This window comes from Podarcis melisellensis (assembly GCF_964234715.1).
Source record: "Podarcis melisellensis genome assembly, chromosome: 14".
NCBI lineage: Eukaryota > Metazoa > Chordata > Lepidosauria > Squamata > Lacertidae > Podarcis > Podarcis melisellensis.
Window position 1 is genome coordinate 6,687,516 of NC_138546.1, and position 22,696 is coordinate 6,710,211.

Below are 22,696 nucleotides of genomic sequence, written 5' to 3' on the forward strand. Positions count from 1 at the left end.
AAATTTAATTTGGTTTCCTGCTGCAGTTGCAAGTTCATTTGCTGTGTGGGGGCCTCTACTTTTGCTGAGTTTGCAAGTTTGTTTAGTGACTTTGCGGTAATCTGCTAGATTAATTTATTTAATGCACAGTTATAATGAAAACATCTTACGGTGCATTGTTTTCTGACTCACTTTGTGACTCTCCTACCCTGGTCAAGTAGCATCTTGACAAAAGCGTAGTACTCTTGACTTATAATGTCTTTGGGTGTGTGAGAGAACTGGATAATGGAAGTGAGGTGTGCATGAACTCCTGATAATGGCTGGGAGCTTTTGTATGTGTGTGTGTGTGTGTGTGTGTGTGTGTGTGGTGGCAACAGGGCTTTGAGTCCTAAGTTGATTCCCTTCTGGTGGATGCTGTGCCTCCAATAGGATGGACTGTCTTAAATTTGTTGTGTACTTAAAGGGAAGGAAGTAATTTCAACAGAACTTGCCTCAAACCAGAAGTCCAGTGTCACAATGTTCACTTTCATCTTCACTCCCTTCTTCTCTCCTGGCACTTTATTCTGCAACTAGGGTTGTTGTGCCTGTGTCTGGATTTCATATACAGATTGCTTATGAAATTGGTTTGTGAGGGAAACCCTATCTGTGGTGTAATAATTTTGTTCCGTAGTTCTGGAACAAGAAAATTACTTTTTGGTGACAGGTCAGGGGAAATCTGAATGTTTGCTTTGGCTAGCTTTTTTAAATGTAAGCGAACAATTAAAATGGCAACTGATAGTTTTCTGTGTTTCTTTTTTAGGTCAGAGTTTCCAGTTTCTTTTGTACCTTTCGTGAGGGGAGGAAATGACTTTACCAGAACTTGCTCCAAGTTGGTCACACACATCGTGTCTTCATATCACAGGGACTTGAAAATTGGAGAAAACTGTGGCCGGTCTCTGAGGTCTTTTGGGGGGGAACCTGCCTTGATTTAGGAGGAGATAAAAATGACATCTTCTTCGATTAGGAGACAAATGAAAAACATTGTGAACAATTATTCAGAGGCTGAAATAAAAGTTCGGGAAGCGACTTCAAATGACCCCTGGGGCCCATCGAGCTCCTTAATGACCGAAATAGCAGATCTAACATACAATGTGGTGGCCTTTTCTGAAATCATGAGCATGATCTGGAAGCGGCTGAATGACCATGGCAAAAACTGGAGGCACGTTTATAAGGCTTTAACTCTTTTGGATTACTTGATTAAAACTGGGTCGGAAAGAGTGGCACAACAATGCAAAGAGAACATCTTTGCTATCCAGACTCTGAAGGATTTCCAGTACATTGACCGGGATGGTAAGGACCAGGGCATCAATGTGCGGGAGAAGTCCAAGCAGTTGGTGTCCCTCCTGAAAGATGACGATCGGCTCAAGACGGAGAGGGCCCAAGCCCTGAAGACCAAAGAGCGTATGGCACAGGTGGCCACTGGGGTTGGTAGTAATCAGATCACCTTTGGCAGAGGCTCCAGCCAGCCTAATCTCTCCACCAGCTACTCGGAGCAAGAATATGGCAAATCAGGAGGCTCACCGGCCTCTTATCACGGGTGTAAGTATTTTCTTAATACATTTATTTGCCACTTGCTACTCAAATGTCTCAAAAGCAACCTACAGTTATAAAAGGATACATTAAACAATTTTTAAAAAGTACATTATAAAAACAATAACAAGCTATATGCTTGATTGAGGGGCTTCTGTGCTTCTTCAAAGGTTGTCTCTCTCCTGATTGGTGGGTACATCAAAGGAAATGTGGATTTTCAAGCCAATTGTGTAGAACCTGTGAGGTATGTGCAGTTAGCCAGTTGAGATGGGTACGTGTGAAGCAAAAGAGCCTCTTAATTTGGAGGCTGTGCGGGTTGTAACTCGATGTGTTTTACTAGTAAAACTGCACAGTGCCCTGTATCACATGTTTTTGGGTGGAGCACTTAAAAAAAGAGCCAGAACTATACTTACCATGACAGAGCCCTCAATTATCTTGATACGAGGAGACTGAGAATAGGTGTTGTACTAGAAAAACTATTCTACTCTATTACTTTGTGAAAATTTATCACTGTTGGAGATGACTGTTACATAAAATTTACTAGTAACATAGTGAATGAACACAGTAGAAGTGAAAGTGGGCAACTGGAATACCGTTTTTTAAATATCACTGTTGTAATTAACTTTTCCCAGGTGACTATTCTTAGGAAACACATCTAATAGACCCAGTAAACGAGATCAGCATGAACAAAGAAGCATGTGGGTACCCAGAGCAAAAATAATATCTGCTCCACTCCTTTCCTAGTCTTGCTGCTGCAGCACTACTGGAGCCAAACTATGGTTTGGCTTAGTGCTTTGTGTGAACCTGGGCTCATAGTTTGTCTCTCCCAAATGAATTCTGGATGGTAAGCCAAGAACGGTAAGCCAAGAACAAACCTTGCTACAGTTTGTTGTTTGTTTCAAGAGACAAACCATGAGTCCAGGGTCAGGCATAACACATAAGCTAAATCATGACTTAGCTTAGTGTTATTGTGGCAGTAGCAGAAATGGGGATGGTGTTATGGGTGAACTAGGCCATATATATTTGTGCACAGGTCTTTATGCAAAACTTAGTAAATTAACAGTTCACAGTGCCACTATTCAGTTGTAATGTTCTGAAATATTTACAAATACTGCATGGCTGTCAAGGCTAGTAGATATTGATAGAGTGATCCTCCATGAGTTGGTCTGATGCTTTGGTGTGCGGAAGAAGCCACCTGAGTCAGTGGCCCTTATGTCATCTAATTGCAAGTTAGTCCAGCCATTTAAATAGGTCATCCAAAGCAACTAGCCTTCAAAAATTTTTTTACTGGTCTGCTGAGAGGGTTGTAGCTTGTGTTTCTATGCTGGCTAGGTAAGAAACACAATGAGGATGCATGCTACTGGTCTTTTAGCAGACTACTAAAAAACTGCCTGTTACTAAGCAGACTTCTGGAGGGACACAGAGCACTATGTATGTTGTCAGCCTGTTGTATTTGTGTGCTGGTCATGGGAAAGAGATGGAGCAGTCTTGTTCATCTATATGAAATTCTGTGCATGCAGTTCCTCACCCCCTGTGGCTACCAGGCGAGTTGTTAAATACACGAGTTGTTAAATGCTTATCCATTGTATAAAATATTGTCTTGGGTCAGCCCTATAACTTCACTGATCTTGTAGTTTTTAATGTTATTAGATGTTTTGTTTCCACCATGTGTGATAACATTATAAACTTTTTTCCTGTTGAATATTCATACAGCCGATTAAGTAAAAAAAAAAAAGTATTCCATAAAAATGTGTTAGTTTTAAAAGAGTGACAAGACTCTTTTTGTTCTTATTCTCAACTGTTCTGTGATTATTAACAGTGTTTTGTTTGTGGGTGCTTGGAAATCAGTGGTTACGTATGCTTGGAGGTCGATGCTTTTTGCCTGAAATAGTGCATCAGAGTCAACAAGACTGACGTGAATGTAACATCTAGGTTCCCCAACTCCCCACATTTGCTGGAAATGTCTTGTGTCGCTAATATTCATTACTCGTTACCAGGTCTCATTATTTGGCTTTAGTGTTATGGTGCCTTAAAAAAAAAAGGGTAAACGTGTGCACACACGTGTGTGCGAATACAGTCCTGAATGGTGAAAACTGATAGCCTTTCTGGAACTCCCTCTTCCCCTTTGTTTGCTCTTCCCATACTGGCCTTCATTCACATGCATTCCAGTCAATTAATTGGGGATGAAAACTGATACCTGTTCTTTCCAGGAACTAATCCCCAATCAAAGAACTAAAAGGAAGGATAGATATAGTGTTGCTGTTGGAATATTGCTTGTTTGGAAAGGGTAATGTATTTGATAGTTTACCCTTATTTAATATCCTGCTGTTTAGTAGAGGGTGGGGAAAAGTTACCATGTTTCTTTACTCCTTCCCCCCACCTCCCCAAGGGTAGGGCTGTTGCTTTGAAAGCCCTACGATGTTTCAAGTGTGGGGGGAAAGGGCTACCTGCAGCGTGAATGCAAGAAGCCCAAGGAAGCTACAAGGACCTTCGGGGGCAAAGGGGTCAGAGGCAAGAATTCTAAACATATGCATGATTTTTCTTCTTTGCATATCCCCCTCCTTACTGTATTAAAATCACAATTGAACCCCATATGGGCTCCATCCGAGTTGTCTTTTTGCTGCTTCCATTTGATTACATTCATGGATTATGTGACTGCAGAACTTGAAAGCTGTGGGGTGATCAGTCACCACTACCTGTCTTACTCAAAGTCACCTCTGCTTTAGTGTTACTTCAGGGTCAGAGTGGAGTGGAGCTGCTTCACTTGGTCTCTGGGGTGGAACTTGTACGACCAGTGTCAGTGTGAACTCCCCCCATATATATATACACAGTGGTACCTCGGGTTACAGACACTTCAGGTTACAGACTCTGCTAACCCAGAAATAGTACCTTGGGTTAAGAACTTTGCTTCAGGATGAGAACAGAAATTGTGTGGTGGCGGCATTAGCTAAAGTGGTACCTCAGGTTAAGAACAGTTTCAGGTTAAGAACGGACCTCCAGAACGAATTAAGTTCTTAACCTGAGGTACCACTGTATCATCATCATATATCTGATTTATTTATCACCTAATGCAGAACTTCTCTAGGCAGTTTACATACACAATAAATAGACAACTGTCAAGTTTAACTGTCAGCAATACCCCAAATGCGCATGTATGTGTGCATGCACACGCAGAAAAAAGGAGCATGATTTGATTATCCCCCCCCCCAAATCCAGGAAGATGAGGAATGTCTGGTGCTAAAAGGAAGTAAATGGCTGTGCCAGATGGGTCTTGCTGGGAGCCATTTTCTGTGGCTGCTCATAGTTTGTGCAAATCCCTCCCAAGAGAGTTTAAACCAGGGGTCAGCAAACTTTTTTCAGCAGGGGGCCGGTCCACTGTCCCTCAGACCTTGTGGGGGGGCCAGACTATATTTTGGAAAGAAAAAAAAAAAGAACAAATTCCTATGTCCCACAAATAACCCAGAAATGAATTTTAAATAAAAGCACACATTCTACCCATGTAAAAACACCAGGCAGGCCCCACAAATAACCCAGAGGTGCATTTTAAATAGAAGTACACATTCTACTCATGTAAAAAACACGCTGATTCCTGGACCATCTGTGGGCCGGATTTAGAAGGCGATTGGGCCGGATCCGGCCCTTGGGCCTTAGTTTGCCTACCCATGGTTTAAACTTGCCTCCCTTTCTGTTTATTATCCTTTTGCTGGGTAGGCTAAGACTTTCCTGTTCAGGGAAACCTTTGGAAACTAAGGTGCAGGCAGTGCTAATCACTGGGCTGCCATAAAGGCCAACAGGGTTTTTGATGCTGGTTCCAAATGTGTTCTGATATATTTGAATTGTTACTTTTAATTAGTTTGTTTTTATTACCGTATTTTTCGCCCCATAGGATGCACCGGCCCATAGGACGCACCTAGTTTTTTGGGGGGGGGAAATAAAGGGGAAAAAATTATTTCCCCCCCAGGTGCACTGCGCTAAGCCCGAAGCTTGGGGCGTGCAGAGCTCAGCACGCCCCAAGCTTCTGGGTGCTGGCAAGGTCTCTGCTAGCCGTGGGAGAGCCGTGCTGCACTACTCCCGAAGCTTGGGGTGTGCGGAGCTCAGCGCACCCCAAGCTTCTGGGTGCAGGCAAGCTCTCCGCTAGCCCTGGGAGAGCTGGGTCTCCCACAGCTAGCGGATAGCTTCCTGAAGCCTGGAGAGCAAGAGGGGTTGGTGCGCACCGACCTCCCTCGCTCTCCAGGCTTCAGCGAAAGCCTGCATTCGCCCCATAGGACGCACACACATTTCCCCTTCATTTTTGGAGGGGAAAAACTGTGTCCTATAGAGCGAAAAATACGGTACTATGTATTTTATAATGTTGGGTTGTTGTTTTTTACTGTTGTAAGCTGCCTCAAACCCCAGCATAGGTGAAAGGCAAGATACAAATATATTTAATAATAATAATGGTTGAAATCCAGCAAAAATATAGAAAAACATCTAGGGAAAATGTTTGAAACATTATTGCTAATCTCAGGGACAGAGGAGAATTTGGTTTTTAATGACTGCCAAAATTGGGAATATTGTCCCTTTACTGTAGCCTGGGGTTTATTCCACAAGGCAACATAGGGCATTTTTATGTAAGAGGAAACATCCTTCAGTGTTTCCCATGTGGTCTGAGAAGCTTTAATCTCAAAAATTCTCAAAGCAGTAACAAAGCAGGGCTTAGGATGTCAAAATTGGATCTATTCAGTGCCATCTTGCATAAACGTCTGATTTAACTATCATGTGCTGTGGAATAAGAATCTCTTTGTCTTGCTAAGGCAACACCCTTTATGCTAGACCCTTGCAAATCAAGCATTTTGCTGATAACGCACAGATCTTTTGGTAATTCTAGAAATTAAAAGACTGGATAAGTGTGTGTGTCGTGTGTGTGTGTGTGGAATGTCAGTACTGAAATCTTAATGACAACACTAGCTTCATTCATTGATTTAAATCTTGCATGAAACATGTGATGACAGGACACTTCATTGTGTAGATGGAATTTATCGCTCCCCTCATAAAATTTAATGAAAACTGATTTGGTTTAATCAGTATGTCTTAATATGAAACACAGTCAAGAATTTAAATCGGTCAGAACCATTGAGCAGAAGAAGCTTTAAAGTGGCTTTAAAAGGTAACTGAATACAGAAAGCTGTGGTTTGATGAAGCAGTATGTCTTGCAATATAATCCAATGCATATTTGCTCAGAGGCGAGCTCAGTGGAACTTAGTCCTTGGAGGTAAGCATAGAACTGAAGCCTTTTTCCAAATTGAGAGTGTTGGTCACAGCTGGTACACCAAAATATTGAGTTTTGTTTTGTAGCTCAAGGACAAGTGCCTTGTGGAGTGAAATAGTTGGCTAGCTGTATGATAGGTGTCTGTGTCATTTGGGTTGGGGAGTTCTAGCATGGAAGATAGTGCTTTGGCATAGCTTGCATGCTGGTATATTGGAAACTGCTGTCCAGCTCGAGGGATCCAAAATGGCACTGGTGCCTTCTAGGTCAACTACAACTCCCATTGTCCCAGATCATTGCCCATACTTGCTGAGGTTGATGGGAGCGGCAGGAGGAGGAAGAGGAGGCCAATCGTGGAGCTGAGCGCTGCATAGCTTCAGTGGCTGGCGACTCGGCCTCCTCATCCTGCAAGGGAAAGACAGGGGAAGCAGCCCCTGGCCAGTGACAGTAGCCACTGGTTGGGTTGGGTTTGGTCAGACCACACCTGGAGTACTGTGTCCACTTCTGGACATCACAATTTAAGAAGGATATTGACAAGCTGGAATGTGTGAAGAGCAGGGCAACCAAGATGATAAAGGGTCTGGAAACCAAGGCTGACGAGGGACAGTTGAGGGTATGTTTAACCTAGTAAAGTGGAGACTGAAATATGATAGCCATCTTCAAATATCTGAAGGGCTGTTACATGGAGGATGGAGCAAGCTTGTTTTCTCCTGCTCTGGAGGATAGGATCCAAACCAGTGGATTCAAGTTTCAAGAAAGGAGATTCCTACTAAACATCAGGAAGAGCTTTCTGACAGTAAGAGCTGTTTGGCAGTGGAACAAACAGGCTCCTATGAGAGGTGGTGGACTCCCCTTCCTTGGAGATATGTTACTTGAGCTCCTTGGAGGAAAAGTGAGGTATAAATGCAATAAATAACCTGCCTTCCCCATACAATGCAATGGTTCAGTTCACAATATACATGCAAACCAAAATTTCCAGCCAGAAGCTCCACATTTGTCCTAGATGAGAGCTCCCCACTTGCTCGTATTTCAACACTAGCCCCAAAGGAGAAGGCATAATTCTCATAGGGACCTTCAGGCAGCCCTCCCTCTTCCAATAGAGACACCCTCCTCTCAGCAGTAGCCCCTTGTCCTGAGCCAAGAAAGAACATGATCATCCTCACGGTGGCTTCTTTTCGCTGTCGCTAGGTAGCAGAGCGCCAGAGAGGCAAGAGGGGGACAGGCCTCTGCCTTGGTTGATTTATTCTGCTCTCCTCCCTAAAAGATAATGAGCAAAGGCAACACAGCAAATTTCACATTCCAAAAGTAACTCCAGAGGCTGGTGACTGATCTCCAACGAATCCCCAAAAGCTTTAACTAGATGGAAAAATATCCACCCCCCTCCACTTATGCAGTGAATTAGAGGGGCAGTAGCTCTTAAAAACTTAGGCTGGTGGGAACGTAGTGCCTGCAGCCACCATAGTATTATATGTTGAAATTGCTGCACTGTCTTGTAGATTCCTCCCTCATCAGCATCTCCCCAGCTGTGTATATACAGTTACGTCAAATGGGAAACATTGGCTTGTGGAACTTGCAGTATTTTCTCTGGACCTGTAACTTTTGAGAGCAGGCCCTCATGGTCCCTTCAAACTCTTCTACAATTCTATGATTCCATGAAAAACATGTTATTAGAGGCAGATCTTGAAGGAGCTCTTTAAGGAAAAGCTTGTATGTGTGTTTCTTCATTGCTCCACCCCCCTGAGATGAATGACAATAAGTTTTGGTGGTTTAGATGCCAGGGTTGCTTTTCCCCCAGGCAGTTCAGAGCACCTTACTGATCTTGCTAGATGTAAATGGATTCTTACATGATTTGGACTTTTACAATGATTGTGCTTAATGTTTTGATTTGGGGACCTTATGGACAAAAGGTGGGGCAAAAATATCATAAACCTGTGGCCCAGCTGTGTATAATCTGGAACAGTTGGTTCTCAGGATTTTGCTGAAACATATTTGCTAAAATTGAGTTGGGCTTGTGCCTTTTGTTTTCTCCAAATAGCTACATCACCTCGAGTGTCTTCAGAGTTGGAGCAGGCGCGGCCTCAGACGAGCGGGGAGGAAGAGCTGCAGCTGCAGCTGGCCCTGGCAATGAGCAGAGAAGTTGCAGAACAGGTTAGTTTCTCTTGCAGTTTTGTAAGTGTTAGTGTATACTTATTGGCCTACATTAAGAATTCCATACCAGGTGGTGGAGAGGAGGCAGCATGTAGGGATTGATGGTCCCTTTCCTTATCAAGCAGCTCAAAGTAATTTGAGAAATTTGCCAAGAAAAGTTGCCTCCTGGCTTCAGTGATCCATGATAACTGACAGCAGCAGTTATTCAGCATGTGTTCAGTATTATGAAGCAACAGCTGCCGCCAAATGTGCGAACTCTCCTTTCGGAAATGACAGTAGCCCATCTAGTAGAGAAGCAGAGTGTTAGAACTGCAGGACGGTGTGCTCACTCAAGTGAGTTTTCCAGTTTGAGCACTGAAAACAGGAACTCTCCGATGGTGGCGAAGTGCGTAACCTCAAAAGAAAGTAAATGCTTGTCAGTGGAAGGTACAAGTTTTGAAAGAGGAGTTGGATCATTTTGGTATTTATGTATTGATAAAAAAAAGCACAGCATGGCCAATTCAAAACAGAGAGCAGGGGGATAAAAATGAACAGAGCTAAACAGTATTGAAATCACAGCTTTATTTAAAAGGCTTTGGGAAATTGGAAGTTCTCTCCCTGGTGCCACAAGGAGTGGGCAGGGGTGGGGATTCCACAGTTGGGGGCTGTTACTAGAAAGGCGCTTTCAGGGCCCAGGTGGACATGCCCAGGTGAAGCTCCAATACGTGCCCTCCCCCCATCTACCGTAGAAATGAGATGCTGGGTGCATGCCTAGGCTTCATGGGCAGCCTGTCCTTCCTGAGGGAGGAAGGGCTGGAAGGCAGAGAACCTAGCCGGGTACAGAGAGCAGAATGGGCCACCCTCTACCCCACCACTCCCGAGTGGTGCAGCTGTCAGCAGCACCCACCCCATCCTCCAGAGCACAGGCTGCTCCAGCAGCGACTGCCTGTTGATGCATGGGAGCTTCTGGGCCAGTGTGGGCTGCGAGCCCCACCCAGCATTACCTCAGCTAGCAGGAGCACCGCAGCCACACTGGCTATCGTGTCCTAGGCAGACGGGCGCAAATGTCGGTTGTTATGTGGGGCCTCCAGGATGAGGGGTTGGACTCAATGACCTATGGGACGCCTTCCATCTGTACAATTCTATGATTCTGTGATTCTTATAGCTCCTGCATTTACCTAACTAGATATTTGAGCTTTAGTGTGCTTAGCTTGTTGGTAGAGGCTCTGTCAGTGAATGGAGGATGGTGGTGAACCAAGCATGGGAAATGAAGGGGGGGGGACTTTCTTAATGGTAGCCCTTACGCTACAATGCCCTCTCTAAATAAATCTTTTTGCTCACCTCTTTTCTCTTGATTTTTTGGTCTTTACTGCCACGGAAAGGTTTGACAGAGCTTTTGGTTTTACTGCTTGTTCTTAGGTGTAGAAATGACCTAAGTTCTTAGTGTCCAGCTAGTTTTGTCCTCTAGATGGACTAGGAGTCTGCTGCTTAACTTTGGCTGGCTAAGACTAAGTGACTCATACAACTATAAGAACATAAGAGCAGCCTGGCTGATGGATCAGGGCAAAGGTCTATCTAGTCCATCCTCCATCCTGTTGTCACAGCGGCCAACCAGATGCCCATGGGAAGCCCGCAAGCAACAGCACTGTTCCCTATTTGTGATTCCCCACTTGCGATTCCCAGCAAATGTTATCCAGAGGCATACTGCCTCCGACATTAGAGGTTTCTTTTTCCCTCTTGAATAGTCTGTTGTTTGGGTTTTTTTAAAAAAAAATCTTCTTACATTCCCATCCTGTCATCCTTTCATCATAGAACTCATGGTGGCAGTGTCTAATGTTAATTAAATTATATTAGGCTGTCTTTTAAAAAGATTTGTGTAGCTTTGGCTTCTACCTGTAGAGGACCCTTTTTTTTAAACCTGGCATGAATGAAGTAACAATGGATGACTGTTATATGACTCCCACTCTCATCTTCTCCCCTCCCCACTGGGACCTCTTTTTCCAGGAGGAGCGCCTTCGGCGTGGCGATGATCTGAGATTGCAGATGGCTTTGGAGGAAAGTCGCAGAGATACAGTGAAAATTCCCAAAAAGAAGGAGGTAGGCCTTGGGTCAGTGAAAATATTCCTAGCCATCACAGGGAAGGTTCGGATGCACTGGCTATGAAGTTAGGAATGGATGGGGTGCTCTCCAGTTGTGTAAGCATGTGAAAGAGTGCATGGTTGTAATTCTCCGCCCCCGGTGCTGGGATAAAAGCCCAAATAAGCAGCTAAGGGCATGTGAAAGAGCAAGATGATGCATTTTCTTTCCTTCCAAGCTCTCTGTCCCTCTCTCTCTAAATGAGTTATGTGTCTACTGGAGATGTTGTGCCCCTGCTAAAAATAAACCTCTTCATCTGCAGCACGGAACTCTGCTGGACCTGATGGATGCCCTGCCCTCTTCAGTGCCAGCTCCTCAGAAAGGAGAGCCGTGGGGGCCAACACCTGCAGCAAGCCAAGCTGACCCATGGGGCCCCTCTACAGTTAGCAGTTCCACCTCAGACCCCTGGCAATCATTTGGTAAGAACATGGCAATCGACGGATGGTGCAGTGATGCTCTGTTGACCCATGTTGTGACTCTCCTGGATAAATTACTTCCCTCCAAGGCCACTTTGAGTTTAAATTTTCTCTCTAGGTTAGTGACCCCCCCCCCCCCCAATTTTCCTTTTGTATATAGCTTATTCAGTGGTAGACTGTGACAGTCTGCTATTGCCTTCCCCTCTGTTTGGTTAGTTATGAATATTGCTTGTGCAGTTGTCAGGGTAAAAAAGATGAATTATGTCCCAAATGCTAAAACAACAGAAAATGGATAAAAGCAGCAAAAATGGAGAAACCAGGCACTGAAAAGAAAAACAGAATAAGCACCAGGCAAGCCCGGAGATAGAATTCCAAAGACTGGGGTGGGAGGAGAGGGCTCAATATCCTTTTGGACTCAGATGGGTGGGGTACAAATAATAAATTATTATTATTATTCCTGTAATTCGCTCAATGCCACCTGCTTTCTGCCACTGTCATCCCTGTGCAAGCCCCTGCTATCACAATTTTTCGGTGCTGGCTGTCATGCATGAGACAGTTTGTAGTGGCTCTTTCCTCCTTTTATTGTCTCACAGGTCTCTTGCGAGAGTATTGTGTCTTTGTTCTGCTTCGCCTCCTGATTTTGCCCTGTTAGTTGCTGCAATATTAGGAGGGGGGAAAATATGATCTGTGATTTCCCTAGACCGACCTGAGCATATTTGCCTGTGTCGTAGAGATTGTGGTGGAGTTTTCGCTGATTTCCAAAAAGCAGTTAATATGAGAGTGGATAGGTGTAATGGAATGCTCAGTTGACTGAACAGTGTGCTTCTCTTCTCTGGTTTGAAGGTCTCTCTTTGTTTTTTAAAACTTGATTCTGGTGCTTGCTGATACAGAACTGCTCTGCTTATGGCAGAGACGACTTGTCTTCCTTGGAAAGGGGGCTTGGAATCTCACTGGTAACTATGCTGTGTTACTGATGAAGCCACTATATTAAGCAGCGACAGAACTCCAAGCCAAGTTGCTATAATTAGCAGTGCTACAGCAGTGAATTAGTTTGTGTTTAATACTGTCCGTCATGTGAAAGGATGTATTTATTTGGGGTAGTATTTAAGCAATTAAGTTGTTTGTGCGGCTTTTTTATTTCTTTCTCACAACCAGTGCTTATGCAGTAAAATGTAGCTTTTAATGTGTTTCAATTTTTAACCCTTTGATAAAAGGGTTTTAGGATTTCAATGACCTTTTAATTTTGGGTGGGTGAGGGAGAGTGCATAAAATATATGGTGCTTTATGGAACTCTTGTGGATTATCCGTTGTTCCTCAGTTGCTGGAGAAAGTGAAATGTCCGTGCAGAAGAATAAGTCCTGTCCTAATTTTTTTGTAGAGACTGGGACTCATGCCACTGGTGCCAGGTGGGCATTCATGTGAGCCTGGCACTGTTAAGGAAGTGTAGAGCTTTCTAGCACCTGGAAAAGTTCACTTTTCTGAGTGTGTGTGTGTTCCTCTTCATGTGACACAGCCTTCCTAATTCTCACTGGAGGTGCGGGATAAATGTATAAAATTATGTGTGTAGAAACATGGCAGATTAATGAAAAAAGGCTAATTCAGAATCCGTTTCCCAGATGTGTGCTAACTTTCAGCAGACAGGAAGTTCTTTACATCGGGGAGCATTCAAATGCATTTCCTCTTCCCTGCTCCACCTTAAATGTGAAGTGATCCCATGTGTAGTTTAGGTTTTATTCCAAATTAAATGCATATCACTCAGCTCTGAAATGATCAAACTGGAGAAATCTATTAAAGCAACATTAACGGTTGCTTTTTTAAAAAACAACAACACAAGAGCCCTGCTGGATCAGGCGAAAGGCCCTTCTTTGGGCCAGAATGAATTACCAGGAACATGTATTCTGTTTTGTTTTTTAAAATATTTTTTATCAAGTTTTCAATTTTACATCTTAAAATAAACATTTTACGTACTGTTAAATATCAAACGACTTCACTCCTTCTATTTCCTTGATTCGTTTTATTAGTCTTTCATTCCTGCATATGTTGCTGTAACCATATTAGTCAGTTCTCCACTTTAACATCACTCGAACATTAATTACACTGTTGATTTTATCTTAATGCTGCCAGCGTTTTCAGCTGTGTACAGTTATTTTCCATATACTCAATAAATATTTTCCACTCTTCTTTGAATATATGTTCTTCTTGCTCTCTTACCCTATTTGTTAAATTTGCAAGCTTGGCATATTCTACCATCTTAAGTTTCCAGTCCTCTTTGCCTGGGACCTCCCTCACTTTTCATTTTTGGGCTAACAAAACTCTGGCCGATGTTGTTGCATACATAAATTTTGTTGACACTTAGGGATTTCAGTCTGGATTATTCGCAACAAAAAGGACTCTGGTCTTTTTGGGAAAGTTATTTTAAACATTTTTTTCAACTCATTAGAGATCATTGTCCAATACCGGAAAAGCTATTTTGGGCACGTGTTCCTGATGGGACAGGTGATGTCTGTTGGCCCTTTGAGGGGAGTGGGGGGGGGGTGGACAGTCTAAATGGAGCAAGTCCTTATGTGATCTGGTTGCATAGGTACCCAGAAATCAGCTCAGGTTCATACAGGACAGAATGTGAAGTGCTTTTAGGGCAAAAGAATAGGTAAGAAAGCCAGTTATCTATGAAAAGGTCCTGAGGAAAGGAGGGACTTTTGCTTAGTCAATAGGAAAATCTAGTGGTTTTGTGGTTGTTCGGCATCCTGTTTTATCTGCTGGTGTCAGCAATAGATGCGTCAATGAAAGGAACATAGGAAGTTGCTTTACACCAAGCTAGACTCTGGTTTAGTAATGTCAGAAGTGACTGGCAGCAGCTGTCTAGGGTTTCAGTCAGGGTTTCCCTCCAGTTATACCTGAAGATGCCAGGGATTGTACCCAGGATCCTTTGCATGCAACGAAGATGCTCTCTCACTGATGTACAAACCCTTCCCTAAAACAGAAGCTGGTTGGGTGCTGTCATTTTAGTTCTCTGGACAGCTGCCTCAACTATGGGGAAATTCTGACAAGTCATTGTGCAAGGCAATGCTGGATTTTTTTATTTTTATTTTTGCGAAACGGTCAACAAAACAAAAGCAACACCTCCTAAGCCTAGCAAATCCTGTACCAAGTGGACCAGTTGTTGCAAAGGCGCCTGGGGGTGTGCAGAGTTCGTTTACCAAACACTTGTTATCTGGGAAGTAATACTCCCTTCGTGGCTGCTGTCATCACCAGTTACTACCAAACAGGAATAGCAGAACAGCCAGAGTTTGGTTCTCTTGTAAATCCCATGTCATTAAATACAGTAAAGGAACCCTTGGCATTGTCTCTCAGTGTTTTACCCAAGGATCTCTTCTAGCCAGGCCAAAATGTGTTTGTGTGGAAAATTCCTGGCACTGTTGAGACCGAAATCTGCAATATCGGTCTTAACAGATCCCTTTGAATTAACGACAAATCATTCTCTCTATCTTAACACACAGCTTCATTTTGCAAGTTGAAAACAAGAGACTTTAAATCCCTTGTACTGAGCTGCATTGTTTGCTTTCCTGATTTGCAGTTGACCATGGGACTAGACTAAAGCAATGAAAAGACAGTGCCACTCTTGCGAAGATGGCCTGCTTTGGTATATAGAGTTGTTCTGTCAGGCTGGACTCTTAAGGGGGACGCCTTCAACCCTCTAGCAGAGGATAATAGAAGCATAGAATTGTAGAGTTGGAAGGGACCCCAAGGGTCATCTAGTCCAACCCCCTGCAGTGCAGGAATATGCAGGTGGCCCATAAGAGGATTGAACCCTCGACCTTAGCATTATTAGCACTACAGTCTAACCAGCTGAGCTAACACATAGAATCACCTGGCTCTGCTCTAGGACAGGTTCATCAGTCCCAGGTTTTCCATGAAGCTTTTGTGTGGTCCCTTCCCTGTTCCAGAATCCCAAGTTAAGGCTTTAAACTTGCCAGGATTCCGTTGGCGTTTGTAGGTAGATTGCTTCAGCATAGTATGGTTTGGCACGTATGTGCACTAGATGCTTCCAGAACCAGGACACAGTCCAGCGAGTCTGCCCCGGCGGAAAACACTAATTGGCTTCTTAGATACCCACTACACTCCTCTTGCACACACTGCATTTTGCGGCTGCCCTTCTGCTTGTTTTGCCATGTATTGCAGAGGTCTTTTGCAATGCTTACCTTTCTTATCTCACTTGTAAAATAGGGCAGGAACTGGTGCTGCAAAGAGCCGTCTGGTCCAGATTATGCACCTTGTACAGGAATGGAATGCAGAATTTCCTTGGCTGCTATCACCCCTTTTCTCAGCCAAACATGGTTCTGGGCTTTCACTGGAATGTTGTATGTCTCATAATGTAACCTACACAATATGAGACGCTATTGCTCTTCATCCTGTGTTGCACCACATTTTTAATTGTCTAGTCCCTGGGTCAGATTGCCCTTTTTTGTTGCTGTTAATCAAACAGCATATTAGGGAAGCCAAACTAAGGCCTGGGTCCAGGGGCTGTAAAGCTTCTCTTGTTAACTTCTATTCTTGACACAGGAAAACTAAATCAATTCTGTGTATTAAGGTACAAACAAAAACTTGTCGCTTCTAGCTGCAGCTGTGGCGTTTCCCCCCTCTCTGGCTTTCAGCATTCATTAACGCCTGCGATAAGAGCCCCTTGTTGGAATTTGCCAGCTACTTTTTTTTCCCAGGAGTGGTTTTGCAGAAATTAGATTTATGTATCTGAATGCCAGCACAGAAGGGTGACTCAGAGCAGAACAGAGGTTTTTAAGTCTTGCTTACCACTGGACTGTGGCCTTTCAAGGGGGGATAAGGGGCTTCTCAGAGGAGAAGCGTATCCTCCTAGATGCCTCCCCCTTTCCCTCTTGTTTCTCTTTGCCTGCCCTGCTTTTGTTATCTGTCTCATGAAAGAGCGACTGTGCTGGAAGCCTCCATTTATGGCAGGCCCTGGCAATTAGCATTTCTTGGATGGCATCATTGATAAAAATGCAGCAGGAGGAGGACGAGGAAATGGGAGCAGTGGGACAAGATTAGTTGTGTTCTCTGCAAAGCACTTCAGCGGCTTCCTGGGTTTTTGTTGTTGTTGAAACAATTAAAATTGGAAGAAAAATCTGCCACCTGTTGATGAGCTTGAGCTCCTTTCAGACACAAGAACAGCAGCTACCCAGAATGGGGTTTAAAACTCACAAACTTTGGCCACAAAATGGGGGAAAAAGGCAATTTGGTTACTGCTTGGAGCCAGCAGGTATGGAACAGGGGTGAGGAACTTTCGTGTCCTGGCAGACTACTGCTCCCACTATTCCTGGCCATTGGCTGCGCTGACTAAGGCTGATGGAAGTTGGTCGTCCAGCAACATCTGGAGGGCACCAGGTTGCCTGTTCCTGGATGCTCTTAGACCAGGGTGCCCCAAAAGTGATCTAGGGCCAGCCATTCTCTCTCTCTTATATTCCCCCCCCCCTTTGTGCGGATATGGCTATGTGTCTGCCTTGAACTCCCTGGAATAAAAACATAGGAATGAAGTATAAGAAATAAGAACATTATCAGGGGGACATCCTGTTCTTCTTATCTCACAGCACTAATTGCTCCCTTCTGCACCAAAGCTCATTGATGCTAAACCAGACTTGATTCCTGCATTGCAGGGGGTTGGACTAAGAGACCCTTGGTTCCCTTCCAACTTTACAATTCTATGATTCCATGAATCTTGTGTTGGAATTTGCATTTTAAGAACTCTTCATGTACACACAGTGGCTGTTTTCAGTGGAATTTGTTTTAAGCATAGCCATAAAGGTAATGGTAAAGGGACCCCTGACCATTAGGTCCAGTCGGGGTAGGTTAGGAAGTGTTGGTCATTCTACCAGAGTTTGTCTAAAACAGTTCTACCTTCCATGTCATTCTGCTGGCATGAATGGCATGGGTGATGCATACAGGCCTGATCCTGTGCTTGACAGATGTTGCTGGGTAAGTCCAGAATGGGAAAGGATTTGGCAACTGCGAGAGAGCCACGCCGTGGTTAGTGTGTTGGCCCAGGAACAGGCGAGCCAGGTTCAAATATCTAATTTAGCTATCCATTCATTGAGTGACTTTGGGCTAAGTTACTCTCAGCCTAGCCTATCTCACAGGTAGTGCCTGTTCTCAAGTATATATGCCCGTTAATGTATTACTTGGGATTATGTTTTCTTTGCCGTCAGGTGCCAAACCAGCAGCCTCCGTCGACCCCTGGGGAGCCCCAGCAGTGCCCTCTGCTGCCCAGCCTGTTCCAAAGAATGTAGACCCCTGGGGTCCCTCTCAGCCACCCTCTGTGGCAACAAAAGCCGCTGTTGATCCCTGGGGAGCAGTGCCAGCAAACAAGCCTCTTTCTGCTTCTGGTAAGCAGCGTGTTTGCGACTCACCTTTCTGTTCCTTTTGGGGAAACCTCCCTTAGTGGAGTTCACAGCAAAACACATGCCTGCTGGTGGTTCTTGCACCTGGGGGGATGGTTGGCACTGGCGCAGAATCTTAACACTTTTGCGAATGCACCATTTAGAAATATTATGGTCTGTCTTGGGCAGTGGTGGGTGGTTTTGTTTTACCTTTGTTTAGGTGAACTTTCTAGGCCAGTGGTTCCCAACCTGTGGGCCACAGACCACTCCCTCTCCCTTGTCTGAGTTATCCCATGGGGCCAGCCAGAGTTTGATTTCCTTTGCATTTTGAGCTTTGCTGGTAGCACCTTGTCAGCCCTGGAGTGCTGGTCCATCTCCCCTCACCTGTTTTGGTCACTCCTGGGCCACGCTTGGTCACACCTGTGCCCTGTGAAGTGGATTGACTTGTTCCTGCTTGGACCTGGAGGCCATAATGGCAGGTGTACTGCTGAACATAAGCAGCCCTGTGAACCACCTGGAGCTTCACAGAGGTAGAGCAGAATGGGAATGAAATCAAATAAATAAGCCCTCCAATCTCTCTTAAACCAAAGGGAGTGAATCACTTGCTCTGCTAATCCAAAAGTGGCCACATTCAAACTGGTGCCCTCCAGATGTTGTTGGACAGCTTCTCCCATCATCCCTCACTATTGACTATTCTGGTGGGGGCTGCTGGGAGTTGTAGTTTAAAATGTCTGGAGGGCACTAGCTTGGAAAAGGCTTGTCCTAAAGAGGTAATATTCCCAGTTCCGATAGGGACAGTTTGGCCTCTGCTGGGACAGAAGGGGAAGCAGCTTCATCTCTTGCCTTACAGATTGCTGTGGCCTAACTGAATCCCACTAACAGTAGGGCCTTGTTGTTCTGCCCTGCAGGTAGTAAATCTTTTGACCTCTTCAGCAACTTGAATGGGGCAATTAAAGATGACTTTTCTGAATTCGACAACCTTCGGACATCTAAAAAGCAAGGTATGTGTGAAATAAATGCCAAACGAATGTGTGATAAAGGTGCTTGAGCGTGATAGAGCTTTGGAATTTCCAGTTGCACCAGTCCTCTTTCTGCGCACACACACACACACACACACACACACACACACTCCAAGTGTGTCTAGACTTACCATAAATGGAAGATAAAAAGGCCAGTATTTTGGAGGGGAAATTGCATATTTTTTAAAGCATATTTTCTGATCTTTATTTAGAACTTCGTCCTTCGATAATTTTTAATCAAGATGTACCTTTCAGGCTGTCAGCCCAAAGCCCGGAGACATTAAAAATGTCACAGTTGCAGTAAATTCAGCCGAGGGCTAATGGGGTAGAGGATGCTGTAGAAATTTGGCTTGAGTGGAAATTCTGAGTTAAGATTTTGAGAGCACATGATCCGCTGGGAATGAATCCTCTGCGGGCACCACTGAAACAGACCGGAGTCGACCAAGACCATTGTTGTGCAAGGCTCCCCCGCTGGTTTCAGTTGTAGTTGCTCCGGAATTCCCAGTGCACTTTGCTCCAAAGCGTTTGGGAAGCTGCTTGGCTCTCCAGTTGCACTGTATGTTTTGCAGCAATTGAGAGACAGCAATTCAGTTGGAATTTGATTTTCTTGTGTGCGGTGGGTTCCGTTGCCCCCACAGAGCCAAAAAGGAACTTGTTCATGGTGTGGCGGAACAGAGGATGCTGCCTTATGCTAGTTCAGGCGTATTTGTCCATTTGGCCCAGTAGGCCTGGGCGATGTATCAGTACATTGTCCAGGACTGGTTTGAAGGCCAGAGGTCAATGGCGCCTTCATCTGGCGGTATATCATGGGTGGCACTCGCCCGCCACCCTGCGCTTTACCTTCCTTCTCTGACTGCCAGGTGCTGGTGGCGACAGGAGCTGAGGCAGTTTCACCCTGGTGCCTCGTGGGACCATGGCCGAATGATGCACCTTCCTTTTCAACACTGCGATGTATCAGCCTATCACGATGTTTAGTTGGTGATACATCATGATGTTGGAAAGATGATATCACCCAGCCCTATAGCCCAGTATGGCCTATTCTGAAAGGCAGCAGCACTCCAGCACTTTGGGCAAAGAGAGAGAGCCCTTTCCGATCTCCTGCCTGAAGAGGAATTGAACAGAGCACCTGCTCTCTTGTTGAACCATGTGACACCTGCCTAATCCATCACCTTTGGGTTCTCTGTGTTGTGGAAATCTATGTAGAAGGAAAAGACCCACATCTGACCTCATCCTGCATATTTTATAGCTATGTATTTTGATTTAAGCGGTTTGTGTGATCTGGCTAAAGGCAGGTCAAGCTGTCTGTCTGTCTGTCTCTCTTTTAAATAGTCAAGCCCTTTGATCATGGGGCATGGCTGAATGCACAGTTTTGTAATGGCAATAGAATAGAGGGGGAGTCAAAAAATCTCATGCTTCTGAATGTCTTCTCCATAGAGACAATTAATCCGTGTCTGTATCCAACAGCACTCTAAAGAAGGATACCAAGGTCAGTTTGTAGAAACTTTCTATTATCTTACCCTGTAATTGCGATTCTAGAGTCCTTATTCTCCAGAATGGGAAGGACTCGTGCCTGACCTGCTTTAGATGCAACACATTTTAATGGTCCCATTAAATGAAGTGATTTTGGGGGAAGTAAAAGCAAGCACACACACACACCAAGATTTGAGGCTCTCTAGTGGTAGAAAGCTATAACGTCCCCATTCCCCATGTTAGGTGTATGTCTCAGCCTTGAATGCATTTACTTGGAAGCAACCCCATTGAGTTCTAAGCACATTGGCTTAGGACTGCAGTCCTTTAGCATGGCAGTAAAAACAGGGACAAATGAAATACATTACAAATACAGAAGCATGTATTCTGATATGAAGGAAACATCTTCCCCCTCTTCCCTTTTTCCAAAATTCATATTTTCTTTTCTGGCCATTCAGGTTCCACTTTGTCAGCCCAGAACAGTGGCACGACCAGCCCTGACCTCTTTGACTCTCAGCCTGCCAACTCAGCCTCGAGTAAACAAAGCGCGGCTCGGAAAACTCCCGAGTCTTTCTTGGGCCCCAACGCTGCTCTGGTGAACCTGGATTCCTTGGTATCGAAGCCTCCCAAGCCAGCCCCTTCACTGAACCCGTTCTTGGCTCCAGGTACATCTTGGTCTTGAGAGCAAATTTGCTGTTCAAATGGAGCGGGGAGGTGGTGGTGGTGGGGCAACTGTCGTTAAAAATAGAAGTTGGCATGCTTGGCCAGACTCAAGGGTTCACCCAGCTCAACACCCCACCTACTAAAGGCAGTTCAGAAGTAGGGAGGTGTCCATCCCTTGTGAATAATCCCAAGCCTTGATAGTTTACACGTGCTGCTCTCCCCCAACCCCCCAGTGCTGCTCCTGTGTGTCTTCACAGTGGCCTTGCAGGGCAGGCTGCTAATGTTGTTGCCATTTTACGCATGGCAAACAGAAGTTAAGGCCAGTTTTCTCCTGCCCACCTAGAAGTTTATCCTCTCTGAAACGGAAGTTGTACCTTAGCTTAAATTGCCACTGGTAGAGTTAATCCTGTATGTAGCAATTTAATTACCGAGGGCATCGGTGAATCACCATTCTTCTAAGGAGCTCAAGGTAGCATACATGGTAATTTCACCCACCAAGCTGTTTCCCTTCCCATTCTCAGTAGCAGGACAGTTCTGTAGGTTGGAGCAGCCTGTATTTTTCTCCCACCTTTAAAGCGGCTGCTTATCAAGTTCGATGGGTGGCTTTGCCTTCATGCATTTTGAGAGCAAGTTCATGATTTGGGGCCAAGGTGGGCCAAATCTGTTGCATCTGTGCCCTGGGGATGGAAGGGTTTTGTAAGGGGAGTGCTGTAACCCCTAAGCCCAAGGGGTGCGTGTGGAGATACAGTTGGAACAGTCAAGCAACCTTTTTTTGAGCTTCAGTGACTTGTTCTGGCTATTTTAGTTCTCAGTAGTTTGAGAACACCCTCAGAGGAAGACAGCCAAATTTTAGTAGCTAATGCCTTGCCCCTCTTGTTATCGGCGCTCACGAAGAAGCTATTACCAGGGTCACGAAGGTCTGACAAAAAAACCAAACTGTGTACAAGGAATTTGTAGCTTGGCAGTCGGCCCAAATGTCCTATCCTGGGAAAGTTCTTCTGTGCCATTTTCCAGCTTCTCCCTCCCTCCCTGGATATGACTTGCTTAAGTTACATGTTCATGACATATGTTAAATATGGGCCAGGTCCAAAGAATCCGTGCAGCAGGTTCTGTGCATCCACGATCGCTCCAGGCTTCTGTTTTCATGCTTCATGCTGAGCTGCTTTTGGAGCTTAGGGGGAGTTTCCAAGGCTGTCTCTTGTTGAAAACAAAATGCTAATATATCTGACAAGGCATGCACAAGCTCTGAGGCACGCCCTGAAAGTAACCCTCTGCATTCTGTCTGTGGAGTGCCTGTGCTGTTTTTGGATGTTAACTCTGCTTGTCAAGGCTGTCCATCTACAAAAGCGGAGAGGAGAAATCAGTATACAACAGTCTTCACCAGTGGGACCGATGGCAGCTGTACTCCAAAACATCTGGAGGGCGCCAGGTTGGCAAAGGCTGGCACAGAATTTCCTTTGAAGAGCAGCACTGGAAGCAATTTGTTACTGGGCCGAGTATAAGGCTGTGTTGTGTTGACTTATAAAGCCCTGAACAACCTGGGGACCTGGAGGCCTTTGCCCATATAAACCACACCAGCTTCCTCCACCTTGGAAGGAAGCCCTCTTGGTTGTGCCACAGCCTTCAGAAATGCATCTGGTGGGGGGACAACCTTCTCTGTCATGCTCAGTTTGTGGAGCCATCTCCCCCCAA

The 22,696-nt window shown here is 44.9% G+C and overlaps 1 protein-coding gene across 3 annotated transcripts in view; it reads left to right on the plus strand.

Moving 5' to 3' along the window:
- The window catches only part of EPN2 (epsin 2), a 39,468-nt gene that overhangs the window by 14,097 nt on the left and 2,675 nt on the right, over nt 1-22,696 (plus strand). For 2 of the 3 annotated variants that reach the window (XM_081888208.1, XM_081888209.1), the window contains exons 2-8: nt 779-1,557; nt 8,829-8,941; nt 10,925-11,017; nt 11,319-11,475; nt 17,685-17,861; nt 18,764-18,856; nt 20,800-21,006. In XM_081888208.1, coding sequence (XP_081744334.1) covers nt 963-1,557; nt 8,829-8,941; nt 10,925-11,017; nt 11,319-11,475; nt 17,685-17,861; nt 18,764-18,856; nt 20,800-21,006 — 1,435 coding nt within the window. In that variant the 5' untranslated portion in view covers nt 779-962. The remainder of the gene's footprint in view (nt 1-778; nt 1,558-8,828; nt 8,942-10,924; nt 11,018-11,318; nt 11,476-17,684; nt 17,862-18,763; nt 18,857-20,799; nt 21,007-22,696) is intronic. The other variant, XM_081888210.1, reaches the window with a different exon arrangement.